General features: G+C 40.4%; 2 protein-coding genes across 3 annotated transcripts in view; one reads left to right on the top strand and one right to left on the bottom strand.

Moving 5' to 3' along the window:
- LOC128743883 (furin-like protease 2) overlaps positions 1 to 19,717 on the top strand; it is an 803,052-nt gene that overhangs the window by 334,922 nt on the left and 448,413 nt on the right. The gene's annotated exons all lie outside the window — the stretch shown is intronic.
- On the bottom strand, positions 1,054 to 13,826 carry LOC128739668 (zinc finger protein 813-like). Its single transcript, XM_053835164.1, has 2 exons — positions 12,852 to 13,826; positions 1,054 to 1,188 (listed from the first exon to the last, which is right to left on the bottom strand). The coding sequence occupies exons 1-2, from the start codon at positions 13,824 to 13,826 to the stop codon at positions 1,054 to 1,056; spliced, it is 1,110 nt and encodes a 369-aa protein (XP_053691139.1).

Genomic DNA, 19,717 nt, shown 5'->3' with positions numbered 1-19,717 from the left:
TAATTAGGTTTCGTATTTTTATTTTTTTTTATTTTTATGCTCCATAGCAAAGCTAAGCTAATATTCAAATTTGGTAATATTTTAAGGTAAATTAAACTAATAACAACATCTTCCTTTATGTGTGCACCAGATCTCTCTCGTCAGAGCTGATTTGATTGACCTTTGAGCTATAGAAGGTCTTCCGAAAGAGCAATAGCAACTTTTTTGTCAAATAATCATCGCTGAGCGCTTCCCTACTACTGCTTGAAATAGTAAATTTCTCTCGCGGCCGAAGAGACTTTGGGCAGATGTAGGATGATGCGTTCCATCGATTTTGTAATTCCACATATCTCGCTCCTTTTCCTAGATCCGTCGCTTCCACTCAAATTGTGGATCACTAGGATATGGCTTGTTTTTACCACCCATCCTCTCCAATCTGTCTGGTTCGTCCAAAAGTTTGTCATGTTTTAAATTTCAAGCAGACTGCAATCAATGAATACCATACTTGGTTATACTTACCTCTCATCAGCTGATTGATAATCTTTCGGTTAACGATATAGGAGATCTCCGGTATGCATCAAGATGGCACGCCGGCCAGGGGCAGCCTTTGTTTTCCGGAGTACGGACATGGCAGTAAAGTCTTGTTTAACTGTGAACACCTTGTATCGGATCCAGCGGCGGTAAGGGTTTGGGGATTCTAGGGTTTGTACTATGTCCAGGGAGTTATCATAAACCGCATAAACCGGGAATCTACAGAATTGATCGATCTCCCAGTCGTGGACTCCAAAGCGTACTTGACTGTTTCTCTAGGAGCCTTTCAAAAACCGAACTTTGTAGTAACTCTATTTTGTTCGATTCAGTTTTTGTACTGCCAGTTTCGGGTTTCGGTTCTCCACGGGCTTCTTAACCAGGAGGGCGGAGGAAGCCAGCGGTAACTGTCACCGATCCACTGTATCCGAACTACTCTAGAGGGTGTGTCTGGCCAGTTCAACGTGTGAGACCTTGCGACACCTTTACGAAAAGGTCTACTTTGCGATGACCAGAGAATGACTTTGCTGTAACTAACTATCCTACTCACAGTAGTGAATCGCACCAGTAGCCCGGGTTGGAGTTGAAGTTGGTCATGTTGGTTTTATCCGGAGGTTGCTGAACATCAATTTCAAAGCTGCGTATGATAATATCGACCGTGGAGCAGGCTTTTGGCGTGCTCTGAAAATAATCTCAATTTAATCTCGATAACATACATAATCATAACATAAATAATATCGAACATACGACAACTGGCTTGTTAGATCAGTATCGTACCTCGAAGCTAACTGGACGGTAGAGCGAAGGTTGGATTTATTGGGTATACACCAAAGACCAAGTATCTGCCAAGTATAAATATAAGTGTTAGCAACTGCAGCAGACAAGTCTGCAATGTGTTTTTACCGGAAGTTGTGCTTAGTACCCTGCTAACACAGTTGTTAGACAGAAACCGGTTTCGATGGTTCAAGTTAGAATTCTCGGACAACTTTTTGGGTATTTCGCCGTAGAGATCGCAATGTCTTTCCAGTGGATATTAACAATATGTCACCAGTATATGAGCAAATATAGGCGTTCTTAGATAATTACCGAAAAATCAGTTTCATTATAATGAAGAGTGAGGTAACCGCAAGGACCGAGCCTTCGAATACTCCGGTTTCCTTCCCGTATTGCCAATCTCGTACCGCCGACCATTTCCCTCTAGCTCTATTTATCGCAATGTTAAATTTGGTCACTAAGAAGAGGCTGGCCGTTAACATAGTCGAGCGAGATATGAAGTCTTAGGATCCTGAGTGTACATGCAAGTGTCAGTAAGCTGTACAAAATCGTTACCTTACAAAATCGTTCGAACAATTGTGCATGTCTGAGCAGTTCTCAAAAAATTCTGCGCAGGCGTCAGCATCCGCCAAAACAATAGCTCTTTTGTAATAGCTTTGGCGCCTGCATTGATCACCATTCTCGTGCATTTCCTCTAGTAGCTACTGATGTTGACGACGCGCATATACATTGTCGAAATGGCGTTCGAGGCAGTTGCTGAGCATCAATTTTAAAGCTTCGTATGATAATATCGACCCAAGGATCTGCTGATAATCGCCAAATGTTCAGTGGTATCTTCCTCGTTGGTTTCGATTTAAATTTGTTGTACAACCGAGCGCGAATCTGGCTTACTACGGGATAGTGGTCTGAGTCGACGTTTGGTCCTCGGAAAGACCGTAAGTCTGCGACGTCAGATAAGTGCCGGTCATCAAACAGAACGTGGTCGCTCTGAAAGCGGGTCTTTCCATTGCGATGTTTCCAAGTATGCTTCCGAACGTCGTGCAAAATATTTACTACAGATAACCATTGATTTGGTTGTAGCGAAGATGAATAGCCTAAGGGCATTGTCGTTGGTTGTGGGATGGAGACATTCTCTGCCAGAAACGGGATGAAAAATCCCTTCGCGCTCGACCTGCGCATTTTTGGTCCTGGGCTACGCATTGCTAATTCATTAAGCGTCTCGACACTCGCGAGGCGTGAGATACAGTGCTGAGTAGTGACTGTATTTAACCGAGACGTGGTCAATTTGTGTTTCTGTCTGATATGCTGACTTTCAACTGTACCTACGTAGTAGACTGTGCTGAAAGAAACTACTACGTATGGCCATACTCTTGAAATCTTAGTCGTTGGTTGTCTTCATGCAAGTCTTGGACGCATAGCATTTTTTCTCAGCTTTCCGATGGTGATCGTGAAATTCAAATCGGTTGGGGGATCATGGCGAAAACGGCGATTTTTTGATAAAATCCAACATGGCAGCCAAATCCAAAACGCAACCAATTTTTTTTCACTTCGTTTATAAACCCTATCTCTTCTCTTTACAAAACCGTGTCGTTTGTAGTTTTTTTATAGCCAATTTTGGAAATATCACAATAATTATATGAAAGTTGTGAACCTTGCTACAAATAACTGGTTGTTTTTTTTCAGTTAATGCCATTGCACACCTTATTTTATGAATGTTTCTTATAGCATTTTTTCTCAGTTTTCCAATGGTGGTCTTAAAATGAAAATCGGCAGGAAAACTCATGGTGAAAAGGCTATTTTTGGGTAAAATCCAATATGGCGACCAAATCCAAGATGGCCACCAACAAATTTTTACTCCATTTGAAAGCCCTGTTCTTCTTCTTTACAGAATCGGGCCATTTGTTAGTTGTTTCATGGCAAATTTATGAAATATCGCGTGATATAGATCTCAAAGTTTGCTCAAAATTCAACTTTTTTTCGAAACTGTTAGGCCCCTTGGTGAACGAGGGGTCAACTATTTCGAGGTATTAAAAGCGTAGTTCTTGTTTTATAACCATTTTCAACCAATTAAGCGTATAAGTTTCAATATTTGAAGACTTCGTGTCAGTAGTGGCCCCGTTTCAGCGAGAATTACTCACATTATAAGCAACCTCGGTTCTATGCTGCTAGAGCAGGAGGGAGAGGAGGAGAAAGAGAAACACATTTTGAGTTGTTATATCATGCATCGGCATGTAGTAATTATAAATAAAGGTATAAAAAATTTTAGTAAATCGACCCTTAAGGGGTTATACGTGGGGCCGTAGCGTGCAGTTGGTCAGAGTGGCCACCGCCAAGGGCGCTAGATCTAGAAGGCGCCCAAAATAGAACCTCAGTAAGGCACTCTCAAGTGTACCAAAGTACTGGATATAGGGAGTTGTACAAATCTAGTCTGACAGTCTACTTCTAAACTTCAAAGAAACGACTTGTACTTGTTTGTAGCTATTTTGGGAAATAATTTTTGAAAACATAAGCGAAACGTCGGAGAGTAAGTAAAAATTTGGCCGTCACAATGTCACGCTTGGGTTCTGAAAGCAGGTCTTAAATCTGGGTCCAAAATCTGATCCAAAGTATGGTGGCTGATTTGGAATCTGCTTAAAAATGTTGCCTAAAATCTGCTCCTGGTCCTGAATCTGATCAAAAATGTTATCCAAAATCGGACTTTTAATTTGGCTCAGTTTGAGAATCTGGATCAAAATTTGATCCAAAATATGGTCAAAATGAATGGCCTAAAATTCGGTCCAGGCCCAAAATCCATGTTTTGGTCCATGAAGTATTGGTCCTCCTCTGGTTCAGGTCCCGAATTGGATCCAAAATATGGCCAACATCCAATTGAAAATGTAATCCAAAATCTGGTCCAGAATCTAGTTCAAATCTGTTCCAGAATTTGTTACAAAATTTGATAATAAAAATTTGGTCCAGGTCCAAAATACGGACCTGGTTCAGACCCTGAACCAAAATATGGTGTGCGGGTTATTATCTGATTAAAAATGTGGCCCAAAATCTGGTTTATAACCTGGTCCAGTTGCAGAATCTGGACTTAAATTTGATTGAAAATTTGGTCCAAAGGCTAAAAAAATGGGGTCCAGAATTGGAGCAAGAGCCACAACCTGGTTCAGGTCCAGAGTCTTGACCAAAATTTTGATCAAAAATGTAGTCCAAAATATCCAAAATCTAGAACAAAATCTGCTCTATATCCAATTAAAATGTGGTCCAAAATCTTATCTGAAAGCTTTTCAAAAATGAAGTCCAAAATGTGATCTAAAATGTGGCCCAAAATCTTATACAAAAGCTGGCAAAAATCTGCTAAAAACTTGGTCCAAAATCTGAACTTGAATCTGACGCAGGTTTAGAATCTGGGTCCAAATCAAATCAATCAAATCTAATCAAATAATAAAAATCTAATCAAAAATGTGGTTCAAAATTTGTTCTAGAATCTAGTTCAAATGTGTTCCAAAATCTGAAACAAAAGTTGATAAAAAATATGGTCCAGATCCGGAAACTGGTTCCAAAGCCTGCAAGTCGGAGGCGAAATACGTATCTGTCGCCGCTAGTAAATATTCAAAAAAGTAAAATTTAATTGGAAAGTTTTCTTTTTTATTAATTTCAGGTTTCGTATTCTACTAAGATGCTTCTGTCAAAAATGTGATTCAAAATTTGGTCCATAATCCAGTCTAAATCTGTTCGAAAATTTGTTACAAAATTTGAAACATAGTCATTGGCGTAGCTAGCTCTTGTTACTTTGGCTGTCACCGATAGCACAAGGTGTTGTAGGGAAATACCAGGCGGGCTTGATGAGGGTCCGCGCAATTACCAGAAATGTCGGGAGTACAACCTGTCCGCACATCATATCTTTATTGATTTCAAAGCAACATACGATACAGTCGATCGAGACCAGCTATGGCAGACTGACGCAACTGAGCAGAGATACATTGGAGAGAGTGTTGTGTTTCGTATGCATCTCGGGAATACTTTCGAGTTACTTTGAGACGCGGTGAAAGTTGGGACAAGGTGACGGCTTATTTTGCATGCTATTCAACATCGCACTTGAAGGGGTGATCCGACGAAATCGGAATCTAGGACAAGTGTTCTAAACGTAAATGCGGCCAAGACCAAATACTCAAAGGAAACAAACGCGTGCCTCTCGCGGACAGTTACTGTTGATGGCGACGAAGTAGAAGTGGCAGATGGGTTCGTGTATTTGGGATTGCTGGTGCACACGGACAACAATACTAGTAAGAAGATCTAGTTGCGCATTTAAGCGGGAAATTAGGCTTCCTTAGTCCTTCGCTAAACGCTAGACATACGCTATTTTCGGAAGGTACTGCGGACGATATTTGGCGGAGTACAAACTGAAAGCTCAGAGTAACGGAGACGTATGAATCATGAGCTACAAGCACTGTTTGAAAGGATTGTCATCGTCATCTGGCGAAAGTCAGTAGGCTACAGTGTGACGAAAATAGTTCTCGTTAACAACTGCACCAGCATTAGAAACAGGGAGGCTCAACGTGATGGTTCGACCAGGTCGAAAGTGATTTGCGACTTTTGTGAGTGGAAATCTGCGACGAGTGGCCCAAGATGTAGTTGAATGGAGACGAACGCTTGAAACAGGATGAGCCGGGGTGGCTACTAAGCTACTGATGACGACGACAACTACGCTTTTGCGATGCCTAGTGAAAAAGAAAATATCTACACAGCGGGAACATATACACTGAGTTTTTTCCCGGTTTCCAATTCCAATGAGGAAAATTTCTGGAGGGGGCCTGTAGAATTCTGGAGGGGCTGGTACCCCAGGTACCCCCTCTAGCTACGCCAATGAACATAGTCTAATAAAAAATGTGGACCAGAATTTAACGCAGGTTCAGAAACTGATTGGTGTTTAAACTTGGAAGTACCACTGAATCGGTTCTTCGCCAAGGACGCCACAATGTCACGCTACGGCTCTGTATTCTATTAGAAATTTTGAAAAATCGATTTTCTTTTCATTTAGTGATCCTGGTGTACATATATTTAGGTACCTATGTAGACAATTTTTTGCCAATCCGTCAAATAATAACAAAGCTACACGTATATTTGTAACGACATGTCAGAGCGATTAAAGCAGGAATGCAAAACTTGGAACGTGTGTTTTTTAAGTCGGTGAGAAAGATTTCTCTAAAACGGCTGAGCCGATTCACTTAAAATTTTGACAGAAGTGTGCTATGGAATATATTCTAGAAATTAAGTGGAAGTTTTTCCTTACCGATTAATATTTTACATTTCATGGACAATTTGAGCCATTTGGTAAAAAAATACTTTTTTACTAATTCCTTCGATCAATCTATAGATAATATATTATAGCACCGCTTTACTAGCGTGCACACCGCAAAACACCTTATTTTAAAATAGTTTCAGATGATTAACAATAATAGCTAACTATTTTTATATATTTTTTTTAACAAAATATGTTGAAATACAAAATTTCACTTTAATCAGTTAAAGGGGGTTTTCCAGAAAAGTTATTTAAAAAATCAACTTTTTTAAACCTCCCAACTGTAAGTAATTTCTCAAGGTTGACGGTTGCATTAATTCCGTCTTTTCTTGCCGTTTGTAGTTTTAAATTTATTTAGTATAGTATTAGCAGATCCGGTCGCCATGCATGTGTGGTGACAGCGGTGGGATCGCTACACAGCAGTAGTGGGAATTCTCTACAGTCAGTTATGTGGTTAGAGGTTAGACTAAATGGGGCAAGATCTAGGAAGTACTGGACGTCCGAAAACCTAGAGATGGACAGGTAAGACAGCTAAAAGCTGTACAACAGTCATTACCAAACATGTTTACTATGGTGTTTCACTTCGGAGTATGAAAAACGCTAAAGTTATTCTTGAAACCTGCAGCACTTCACCGGACATACTCTGAAAACTCTTCCTAGGTGAACCAAACAGATTCGCACAGAATCTCTGGGTGTCTTCGCATAGGAATCGTTTCCTTCACTACTTCAAAATCCTTCACTACTCTTGAAATTAAAGAATACTTTTTCACGATTGAATTCCACTATTAAAATCAAAATTCTAATATTAAATATAAAATATAAATTTAAAAATCAATAGTGGAATTCAATCGTGAATAAGTTTTCGTTAATTTCAATCCTCGTATTCCGCTAGGAGGCTCAAAAAACTTCAGTCTTCACTACTCTAACATCAATCTTTTTTTTCGACATTCCCGATTCTCGCTTCCGCGGATCACGCCGTCGACGGCCAGCGATGCGATGGTGCGAACGTGGCAACGATATCCGGCTTAATTGCAATCGTTTCCCTCCGTTCGTTCGGCCGTTCGTACCTACCGTACGTTCGGTCGTCTAGTTAAGCTGCAACCCAATGGATGCCAATGCAATGGTTGGCTGCCCGTTGGCGGGGCAACCGACGACGACGACGACGACGACGCCGTCGACGGACGGTGAAGAATGGGCTAAACATGAAAAGTATTCGAATCGTTAAATTATAAAATCTCACACTAACCTACCCTGTACGGTGTACACTTGACTCAGCGGAGCACTCAGCGAGCATGTATCGGCGGTAGTCAGCGGCAGTGGGTGGGGTTGCTTCCGGTTTTAATGAACGAGAATCGCCGTCGGTCCATCCGTCCGCCGTAGCTAGTTTCACTGGCAAGTGAAGAATTTGAATATCTTGCCAAGGGGGAAGCACCGTTTGACGACAACGGGCGCTTAACGATGGGATAATCGAACCTGGTTCAGAAACGGACGGACGATGGACGGTGGAAACGAGTCAAGGCAGGATCTCCGGTTTGTATCGGCTTAGCAGACCGTAACGATTTTTTCCATGGGTGTATAAGTGTATGCCTCCTGTCTGCTTCATGTAGTGAAGATGGAGATGAATAGATAATGCGACTGATTGAGTCATGCTGGCTCCGGTTGAACAAAAAAGGCGAAGATGATGATGATGAGCCCTCCAACGATGATGACGACGATGGTGGTGTCTGAATTTGACGTAAACCGTGCAAATCACGGAATAGTCATGAATCTTCGATGGTAAGAGAAAAAAAATTCAAACGGTTCATCGTTATGTAAGGATTCTTTGCAAAGCTCAATTTATCGAAAGCTGAAGGTCCTGATGATGGAAATCGGTCGAGTCGAGAGCAACGAACGATGAAAGGATGTTCAACAAAAACGACGAACTGATGAAGATGGGTAAACAAGTGTATAATTTAAAATCGATTATCTCGGACCATTCAACGGATTTAACGCAAACCCAGAACAAACAATTTTGAACCAAGCCAAGGCAAGGCAATGACGTCTCTTGTCTGCTAAGGTTACGGTTTCTCGGTGTGCTCTTCTGGGTCCACCGGAGTGAATTTCGGTAAACGAACTGCGCCAAATGCGCCACCACCGGTTGTGGATTACATCGACAGTGCTTTTACGTTTTATTGTTGTTCGCAGTGGTTATGAGAGCCGGCCAACTTTTTGATAGTTCATAAAAATCTACTTTTCCCCCTAGAGTTGACGAATACATTTTCGGCATAGAGAAAATAAAACTTTCCGCTCCGGCCAAACGAGCGCCAGTACAGTAGTTTCTTTTCTCCCACTATTGCTCTGCACAGCTTATCCAGCTGGAGTCTGGACAAGCAAAAGTGGAGGGAAAAAGGATACACGGGGCGGAAGGGAAGATGCTAAATATACGAAAAAACTTTCTCACCGCAAATAGACAGTTCATTTTTCCCGACACGATATGGCCCGATGGGTAATAACCGTTATCATGTCGGTCATCTCTTTGAAGCCATTAGTACACGGATCGAGGGAGGACTGTTGTGAGTTACCTTTATGGTTACTGAACGTGCACAGTAGAAAAGGGAATCTCGAAATTGGCTATTTTTTTTAGGAAATCATGTAAAGGACTTTATTTTTGCTACTGTGTTCCATGTGACACGGTGAAAGGTATTGGAACTTTCGTGCAAAAAAAATCCTTTGTTACCGCTGTGGCTCGCTCCGAAAGACACTCCGCTGGGCTATAGTTCTATGCGGTCAATTCCCAGCTCCATGATAATGCCCTGCAATTCTTTCGGGAGCTGTAACGAACGCTGTCACACTAGACCAACTTTCGGCACTCATTGTGGGTGAGTGCACGGTGAAATGGGAAAAAGTCCTTCTTTTGTGTGCCGAAGGATACTTTCATCCATTTCACCTATCTCGTCGACGACGACTCCCCGACCATGCTTGGATGGAGGGAGGACACGACATCGAAAACTGCAGCCACAGGACGATGACACTGGGTGAAGGTGACGGCGACGGCGGGAGCCAGTAGGATGAACTTTTTTTGCTGACCGTCCTCGTTCCCGGCCCATTCTGTCGGATTGATCTATCCAACATGTTATCGCTTTGGCTAGTTTTCGGATTCTCGACACGGCAATTCGATTCCCGTGTGGAAACATGCGGCTTTTTTTTCTGTGTAAGGGTTTATGCGCTCATGTATGGGTTTATGCATAGAAAGAGAGTAGGAATAGTTAGAATATTATATTGCACTGTGGTCATAGCACCATCTGTCATAAATGTTCGCAGCTCGGAACCGGCATCTATACCGAGCTTGACGCTTCAGCTTTATGATATTGAGAGCTGTGGGGTGATATTGTCCGAATAACATAAAACTTATGACGCTAAAATAAAAACTAATCGGAACACCTAATAGTAAATGTCTGCGAATACAGTGGTGGGAGGTAAAACGTTTATGCTTGAATTGATCAATCTAATTGTCGGTTTGTTTTAGTAACTTTAATATCTTTTCCAGGAATTTTTATCATTTGCTTATTAGCCGTTGAAAGTTGATGAAACGCGTCGTCTGGATAGATAAACGTGATTCTGATTAGCAACCAGTAACGACGCATCGTTGAACGTACCGAACATAAATAACAAAGGTCCCACATTAATGCCCTGCAGAACTTTGGCAAGGTTTCTTAATTGTTTTTAAGTTTGTGTTCTAATGTGAATGAAGAGTTTGAAGCAAATTGTGCGAATCCGAGTTGCCGCGCTCCATTTTAAAAAACTAATTCATAGTTTAACGGGAAACTAGCAGTCATTAACTTTTCGTCGGAGAGCCCAATTTCGGAAGCAGTTTTTGGGCCCAAAAGCGAGGTTTTGTTTATAGAAATGTATTCACTGTATTCTTCTTGCCAATCTGAACACAGCGAATATATTTTCATGAACAAAATTTTTGTTTCAAACAAAAAAAATGCTTTTGAAATTAGCAGTATCGATGACCTTAAGTTAAGTGTGAAGTGAGGATTTCTGTCTGTCTGTCGGTATGTTCCTTATAGAATCGAAAACTACTAACCGATCGGCTTGAAAATTTGCATGTAGGAGTTTTTGGGGCCGAGAAAGGTTCTGATGATAGTTAGAGACCCCTCCCCCCTAAGGGGGGGAGCTTCAATTGGAACCAAATTTGGCATGTGGGTGTTTGTGGGGGTAAGAATTTTTTAGATGGTGAATTGAGCCCCCCTTCTTTAGAAAGGGAATTATGACCCCCCCTCCGCTTTAAGAGGGGGTGGGCTTCCAAACAAATGAAATACCAATTTCCTCATAACTTGAGAACCAATCAAGCAAATGGAACCAAATTTCGCATATGGGGGATTTTGGAGTCCTGAATTTATTTTATGATGGTTAGAGACCTCTCACCCCTGTGATAGGCGGATAACGACTCTCATACAAATAAAACAGAAATTTTTGCGTGACTCAAAAACTAATCGAACTCGAGAAATTCGAGACTCTTCCATAAAACATTAGTCAATAACAAGACCACAAAAACTATTTATAGTAACACTAGATCATTCGGGGCGAGACGGCCACGAGTATTTCCGGCGACCCGCCGTCGGGGAGGGGGGGGGGGCACCGCACCGCAGAAATCACCACTGTCTAGGTTTATTTGTTTTCCTAGGTCTACTGACCTCTATTACTTTCCTTTTGTTAGGTCCGAACGAGCGACAGCGAGTAAGGAGAGGATCGCCCCTGCGAAATGGTACTTTTCACAAAAAAGTTTTCCGTGGAATGGTACAAATGGCATCCAAAATTCTATTCAAATTCTTCATGTCGGTAATTAGCTACAAATTAGCATTGTCAGCACTATAAGAACGTTAGTAGTAAAGTAGCTGTATATTTTGCCAAAATAGCATTTTAGGCGACTTAAACTTTTTGCCTTGCATTTGAATAGCTTTGGTGATGCTTATTGGTTACCTGGGATGCTTTCATAGTTACGTAACTGCCAAAATGAGTCACCAAAGGTTGAACTCCTCAGCAACTTGCAAAACTCGAGATTGTGACAAAGATCATCCGAGATTCATGATTTATGTACAACACAGTTTAATTTGTGGCAATACGAAGTTTGTCGGGTCAGCTAATATACAATAAAATGCCAAAGCCCGTATCATAGTAGCACTCTATAAGGATATAAATTATAAGCCAGATTCGTCTCACAAAATGCGAGCGTCACGAAAATATGAAAAATTTTGAACGCTAATTTCTCTCAAGAATGGATTTCCATGGTTTAGATACCGATCGATTCATAATAGATCTATAACGAAAAGTTTCAAGGTCAAATAGCTCTTTTTCTTGCTTTCGTGCCACCGTCAAATAGCTCCATACATTTACTTCGTGATCACCTTGTTTCACAGACAGGGACGACAGTTAAATACACCTTTTGTTTACTGTGACTTCGATTACTTTATTTAAAAAAGTAACAAATTACCCTCGTCCCAACAAGTCGAAAATTATTTACATCGTTCAGACTTACACTAATTTGATATCTGTGCTTGGGAAGTACGCCAGAAAAAGTTGTCCAATACACTGCGAGAGCAGCTTCAATCACAAGTAAGTATCTTACGGACAGGTGAGTTTACAGGTAAGCACTTCTCAGGTAAGTCAGATGAGCTCAAAGGTAAGTTCACAGGTAAGTCTTTTCACTGAAGTTTTTGGAGCGTCTTAGTTGAATACGAAACCTGGAAATTATATGAAAAGAAAACTTATTCAATTTAATTCTACTATGTATATTTTATTCTTCGAAACGTATCTGTCAAGATTAAAATAAACATAGTAGAATTAAATTGGATAAGTTTTCTTTTCATTTAATTTCCAAGTCTTTTCAGTTAAACTACGATAGTCTTGAACTTTTGTTTGCGCTAATCGATTAATTCAACTATTCGTGCTGGCAGTATTCGTTTAAAAATTATTCGATTATTCCTTGTGTTATTCGATTAGTTGAATTAATGTAACGATTAACGGACATCTCTATATGCAGGGCCATTTATCTCAGATGTTTGATGCGCGTAGTCAATTATTCGTAACGCAGTATTCGTTGTAATTAAATAAAAGAAAAGAAATATTAACGCCAAATAAAAACACAACATTTAAGTTATTTTGTAAATTCTATTTCTATTTATATTATTAATAATCAATAAACAGTTTTCTGTTTACATCGTCGGCTAACCTAATCCTAATATCACTGAAATCACACAATAATTCATAATTCTACCCCTAATAAAATACATGTATTTACTTTCCCAGGACGTCGGCCACGTTTCAGCACAGTTGTACCCTGCTCCTTGTGGACTTGCTTGTGTTGCTTCATGTGATCGTTGCGGACGAAACCTTTTCCGCACTGGTCACAAGCATATGGCTGCTTTTCATGTCTCATGGCCACGTGTCGCTCAAGATCCTTGCGATGTTTGAAGCGCTTCTCGATACCATTGTTAGTACAGTGCGTGCAGGAGAATCGCTTAAACTCCGAATTGTGATTTTTTTCGTGAGCAGCTAGTTTCGGCTGACTCGGGAAGCGTTTCCCACAAATGTCACATTTGTGGGATCGATCACCCATCGATCGATGCGAAGCATTCATGTGCTGGGTATAACTACCTTTCCGGCCGAACTCTCTACCGCATATATTGCAAAATATATTAGTGCCATAATGTATCTTTTTGAAACGCTGGTTTGGCTTACGCTGTGCACCTTCTTGTAAAACCTGGGCGTTGTCCGGTGCTGGATGTGCAACGGGGATTTGTTGCGGAATGGTTACCATGGTGCTTGTGGTTTCCGACGGCGACGGCGTTCCATCCAGTAATGAGATATTGAATCCATCGAGCAGGCATGAATCGTTCGTGGCTTGAGATAACATTACTGCACTTTCCAAATCGTCTAAAATTGCTCCTTTTATATCATAATGCAGATCTGTAGTTGACGACGGTACACTGTCGGGTGCTGGCAAATTTGTGAAGGTGCTGACGGGCGTCGCTTCCGATCTTCCGATATTGCTTAGGAACTCATCCACGAAAGAATAGTCCGTGGGTTGAGCTGGCATAACTGCACTCTCCAAATCATTTAAAATTAGCTCCCTATCGATATCCATTGCAGAATTCAGCTCTGCAAGTGACGACGGAACACTGTCGGACGCTGGCAAATTATTCATGGCGATTTCTGCGTCGTCGGATGTCGCTTCCGATATTCCGAAGTTACTAATGAATGACCGGATGTCCATGATATAGTATTTCAATATTATAATAACGATTAAATCCAAGAGAATGGCCCAGATAATGTATGTCGTATTATCGTATTAAATATTAAAATTGAATTTGTAACTATTTATATCTTACGCTACTGGACAATTAATAAATTAAATGAAATAACTCGATCTGCACTGGATAAAGAACGAGAAACGTATGTTGTTCTGAGCTATTTTCGCTACCTTAAATAGTACAACAGGTAGTTTTTTCCTTGTTGGTTATACCTGCAAACTATGAGACAGTCACTCGTCGACATTTACATATATACCGCAGTAGGTAAAACGTTTTCCCTCTTTTGGAAATTAAAGTTTTACCTGGCAATACCTTGAATACGGCATATTTAGAGATGGTAAGTTGATATTTACAAATCTATATGTTTTACTATTTATAATACACAATACGTTCTTATAGATTCCCGAATTCTAGTTATTATGTTCAACTTAAATCCTTGAGACAAAATCCTTTGTACCTGAGAAGAAGCCGCAGAAAAACCTTCAATTACTTAATGAAAGTAGCAAGTATAATAATGTGTTAAAATAAATAAATAAATTTTTCATGACTTGCAACAAAACCTAAGCTAAAAGGGTTTGTGCCGAATTACGATATTTTATCTCAATACTTTTCCAAACTCCTCGGTAGTTTGTCAGTACTTTACCGAGTATTCTCATTTTTTAACCATTTTAAATCAATTTAGTGCAAAAGTTCCAATATTTGAAGACCTTGGTAGTACTTTGGTAGTACTTACTTACTTATTTATTTATTTTACTACGTCTTCAGTGGTCGTCTTGTTTTTAACGGATTTGAAGAAAACACCATCTTTTCACGCTAATTATCCGGCATTCTTGCAAGATGCCCTGTCTATCGTGCCCAATCTTTTTTGCATCAGATATTGTCACAGATAATATCCGATTATCCTGTCCGGGTTTCGGGTTTGGGTAATGAGAAGCCGAACCATCTCCACATTCAGTTCTTGTAAAAGTATTATTTTAACATAATAAAATAAGCAGTACTTTAATGATATTTAGTATAACTCAAATATCAGTTACACTGGACTGGTTACCTTTTAGACGGTTTAGTGTGTTCAGATTTAGGTCGAGTTTAGACCAAAAGTTATATATTCCAGAATTCGCCAGAGTTCGTTAGTTGGATCATGTCATAACTGCGCCCAAACTAGTGATTGGGTGGACTGACAGAAGACTAGAATTGTCTGCTATCATAAATTATTGGTTTCTATTCCGTTTTCCAAAAAGTTTCGTGCCTCGGAATAGTTGTAAGTATAGCTGTCTTTAACACTGAACATACCGTGAGCAGAGCTGCCACAAATACAGATATTTGTGCATGCATAAATTTGGGACCCATCAATTATTACAGTTGCTGTGATTTCTGGCTCTACTAATGTTCCTGAATTTTAAAGTAGGTACTTCATAAACTATTTATTTTATTTAAAAGATTAGATCGAGAAAATAAAATACTCCGGAGAAAACGGTAGGGTCCCAAATTTATGCATGCACAAATATCTGTATTTAAGGCAGCTCTGCCGTGAAGGGGTCATTTGACCCATTGCTTTTTTGGTTCATTTTCACGGCGTTATAACACAATTCTGTTTACCTACTTTTATTAGAAAATATATTTAAAACATAATGCAAAGTTTGGTTCTCTACTATTTCTTTTTTTATTGGGAAAAATATTAACGCTAATCTATTGATAAACGCGGGATTTCCGGTCTTCTCGCGAAAAATAATCGTAGAGTGAAGTCGGTATGTTTAGTGTTAAAATCGATCCCTTTTATGTCTGCTACCTTCAAACTAAAGTGCTAGTGTTTTAGACTAAGAACTAGCTTTCGGCTATTAGATACCGGTATAACATAATGAAACATGATCCAAGAATTTCAAAATAATTTTTCGTGTACATTTTTCTTTTCGCTTTTAACAGGTTTCATAGAAAACTTAAGAGATATTCCCGCGAAAAGTAAAAGAAACGATTCTAGTGTAGGGGAGAGACGTCTACAGTGAGACACTTTTTTCCAAAAAATTTAAAATTGTTTTGGTGATAGTTACCTACGAGGTCTTCAATCCATTTGAAAGATATATCCTTCTAGTTGTCTGAAAAAAAGTTTCAGCCCTTTTGATTAAAAGATAAAATAGTTACAAACGCAAATGTGAAGGTGTCTTTTTGGCTCACTGTTCCCCAGTAGGTAGGAAGAGTGAGACAACGAGTATTGAATACTGAGACACATATTAGAATTAAACCTTAACCATATTTTTTGTTTACAAAGAATAGTTTAGAGGTCGTACTGTTTATTTTGTGCATAAAGGATACATTATTGTTGTGCATTATTGAAAATTCCGATTTTTCTCACTTCTACATTTATATTCATATAAAGGTCAAATCCTGGTTATCTGACCTTCAACTTACACTTCAGAACTCATTTACAATCAATTTATATGGATTGAGTTACAATTCAACACAAAATTTTTTTTTGAATATTACCCACATCTGTTTGTCTCACTGTTCCCAATAGTTTTATAAGAAATAGTAAAATAGTGGTGTTAGCAAACAATTCGATGGTCTTATTTTTTTATCTCTCATTCCTATGAGATGCCATGTAGTAAATTTAATTTGGATTAGTTATGCAATTTGCCGTTAAAAATCACCTGAAAATAATCGCAATAAAATTTACTTTGACCCCCCCAATGACTTTTGTTGAAAAATATACTAAAAAATTAACAAATTTTTCTCAAACTGTATTATGTGATATAGATTCATAAACTTTACTTAACAGGAAAATATCATGGATATTGTATGTTTTATGGCGAAGCTATTCCCGATGTCTCACTGTTCCTGTTGTCTCACTGTTGACTACTCTCCCCTATACTTTAATTTTTTTGAATTTTCAATTCAGTTCCAAAAGAAATAAAAGGGAGAAAAAAACCTAAAATTTTAAATGGATTTTAGAGCTCGAACGTTATAGAGAATACGAAAAGAAAACTGCCGAGATTTAAATCGAGTTGTGAGTTTTATAAAAATTAATATAAAATTCAAGTTCAGGGCGGGATCCAATTTAACATAATATAAAAATTCGGGTTGGGATCGGGTTGGTTTGGACGAAAAAAAAAATTCGGGTTCGAGTCGGGTTCGGGCTTAGCGAAAAAAATAAATCTGGTTTCGGGTCGGGTTTGGGTTTGACTTAAAATAAAATTTCGGGTTCGGGTCGGGCTCGGGTTTGACAGAAAATAAAAATTCGGGTTCGGGTCGGGTTCGGGCTTGGAAAATATGAAACCCGACCATCTCTATTCGTGGGGCACTTTGTCAAAAGCTTTGGCGAAATCCACGTAGATACTGTCTACTTGACATCGCTTCTCCAAACTTGAGTTGAGCGCGCTAGTGTATGTCATGAGATTTGTGGAAGTAGAGCGGTTTTTCATGAAGCCATGCTGATATTCACATATGATGGGTTTTGCCGCAGAATACAGTTTACCGTGTATCAGAAGCTCGAGAGTTTTCGCCAGACAACGAGAATCGAAATCGGTCGGTAATTTTTGACGTCGTGAGCGTTTCCGGCTTTTAGAATAGGTGTAACAGCAGATAATTTCCATGCCTCTGGAAAGACACGCTCCGAGATCGACAAGTTATAAATTCGACAGAGCGGTGGTCCAAGCACATCGCGCAACGACGAACAAATCCGGGAGGTAGCCTATCCGATCCTGGACCTTTGGACGGTTCAAGAGATTTCAATGTGCTGGTGACTTGTGCTGCGGTAAATGTTGGGTGTGGCATGTGTATATCGTACGAAGGCAAAGAACCTAACAGCTCCGGGGAAGCAACCGGAGAGTTATCATGATACGGATTTGAAAAAAATAGCGAAGAGTTCGACCGAGCCTTCGACGTCGTTACTCGGTTTGCCTTCGAAGGACATATCTTGTGGTACCGACTGAGTAGCTTTTCTTTTTTTGAAAAATCGCCAGAAAGAGGACGGATCCGACTTAACATCATCTTCAATTCTAGAAACGTACTCGCGAAAGGAAGAAGATACACATTCGTCACAGTCTGCCTCGAGCCTGCGAAGAACATCCCTATTTTCTGCAGTGCGATGACGTAGAAAGCGACGGCGTATTTTGCGGAGAACGTTGCGTTGGTTTCGAAGTGCATGGTTCCACCAGGGGTGATTGTTCGAGCGTCTGATATCAATTATACGAAGAGGAGTGTGTCTGATAACAACTCGGAATACCTCATCGTAAAAAATGGTAACTGCTGTGTTGGTATCTGCATCGCAGAGAAGTTCCTCCCAGTTCAGTAAGCTTAGTTCGGCAATAACAGCATCGTAATTACATCGGTTGAAGTCGATATCGCGAACTCCAGGTATTGAATTGAGGCTTCGCTGTACATTTAAGCGTAAGACGAACGGTTTGTGGTGACGTGACGGCCAGAGGATAAAATCGTGGATGGCGCTTCGATGAGTTTAACCTCGCCGCTATTGCTTACGAAGGCCAAGTCAAGAGTCCTACCGTTTGTGTTACGCACGTTGCAAATTTGCTGCAGTCCGCTGGCAATCATGTTTTCTGTGAAAACCATTTCTTGTTCGGAAGAGGCATTTGTCGCTATGTATGTATCAACATCGAGGTCGTAAGACCAGATCAGGCGAGGTAAATTATAATCACCAACTACTAACACTGAATCTTCGGGAGCTGCTTTGGTCATGATTTGTTGCACACAGTTAGAATGCGCGATGTACCTATCCGGTTCGCTGTTAGGCCTCAGGTAGATTCCACATACATAGACCGATTTGGTCGGAAGAGAGAGTTTAACAACGACTTGCTCGAGCGCGTCACAATTACCTAGGCGTACGGGAGTAAGGGAGACAGATTTCTTAACAGCGATCAACGTTCCACCGCCTTTTTGTAAGTGACTAGAAGCGTGGCTGCGATCGCAGCGGAAGATATTATAGTTAGATGACAGCTCAGCATTTTTCACGTCATTCCGGAGCCACGTTTCGGTGACTACGATAACATCATAGTCACTAGAAGCAGTTGTTAAGTAAAAGTCATTTGTCTTCGTGCGCATTCCGCCGGCGTTCTGATAGTAAATAGTCAGTGGCGCGTTCACACGGTTTCGTGGTGACAAATCGTCGCTTTACTTATGTGTCCGTGATTCTACTATGTATATTTATTATTGACAGATACGTATTTCGCTTACGACTTGCAGGCTTCCTCAGTGTCTGTTTTCGAACTACTGGATTAAATCAGAGATCTCCACTGTTGACGGTTACCCGCTATAGCTTTTACCCCTGTAGCCAGGACAGGTTCTCGTCTACAACCTGGATGTCGTTGGCAAAGCTATATCAGGCTTGGTACCACTATCGGGTGTTGTTTAGCCACTAAAATATTGAAAGACGTCTACCCGCTCAACTTGTTGTCCCGCTACTGTGAAGTTGTGTGGATTGTCAGTGTTCACTACCTTAGACTTAGTTTTTGCTACATTGACTATCAGACCTGCTGCCTGGGAGCTCTCGGAGAGATCATCTAACTTGCTCTGCATACCATTTCGGCATTCTGCGAGCAAGACAATATCCTCGGCTAGGTCGAAGTCATTTAGCTGCTCCATTGTTAGAGGATTTCACGGCAATCCTCGATTTGGCCTACTGTCAATTGCTCCAACTAATATCTCATCCATAACGATGAGAAACAGAAGCGGTGATAAAATGTAGCCCTGTCGCACGCCAGCGGTAACCCTTATAGGGTCGGACAAGACGCCATCCTGCAAAACCTTGCACGAGAATGCCTCGTACTGAGCCTCGAAGAGATGGACTAGTTTATCTGGAACTCCTCTACGCCTGAGTGCGTCCCAGCTGTTTTCGTGGCTTTCGAAG

This window comes from Sabethes cyaneus, chromosome 3, assembly GCF_943734655.1.
Source record: "Sabethes cyaneus chromosome 3, idSabCyanKW18_F2, whole genome shotgun sequence".
In the NCBI taxonomy this organism is placed as follows: domain Eukaryota; kingdom Metazoa; phylum Arthropoda; class Insecta; order Diptera; family Culicidae; genus Sabethes; species Sabethes cyaneus.
The sequence above is the reverse complement of the archived record's forward strand: the minus strand, read 5'-3'. Positions and strand labels throughout refer to the sequence as shown.

Excerpts from the sequence above, each read along its gene's own strand:
- LOC128739668 (XM_053835164.1), bottom strand. The coding sequence starts at position 13,826 with ATGGACATCCGGTCATTCATTAGTAACTTCGGAATATCGGAAGCGACA. Across the intron at positions 1,189-12,851 it reads GTGGCCGACGTCCTGGGAAA|AGCACGCCAAAAGCCTGCTC; the intron begins GTAAATACATGT and ends GATTATTTTCAG.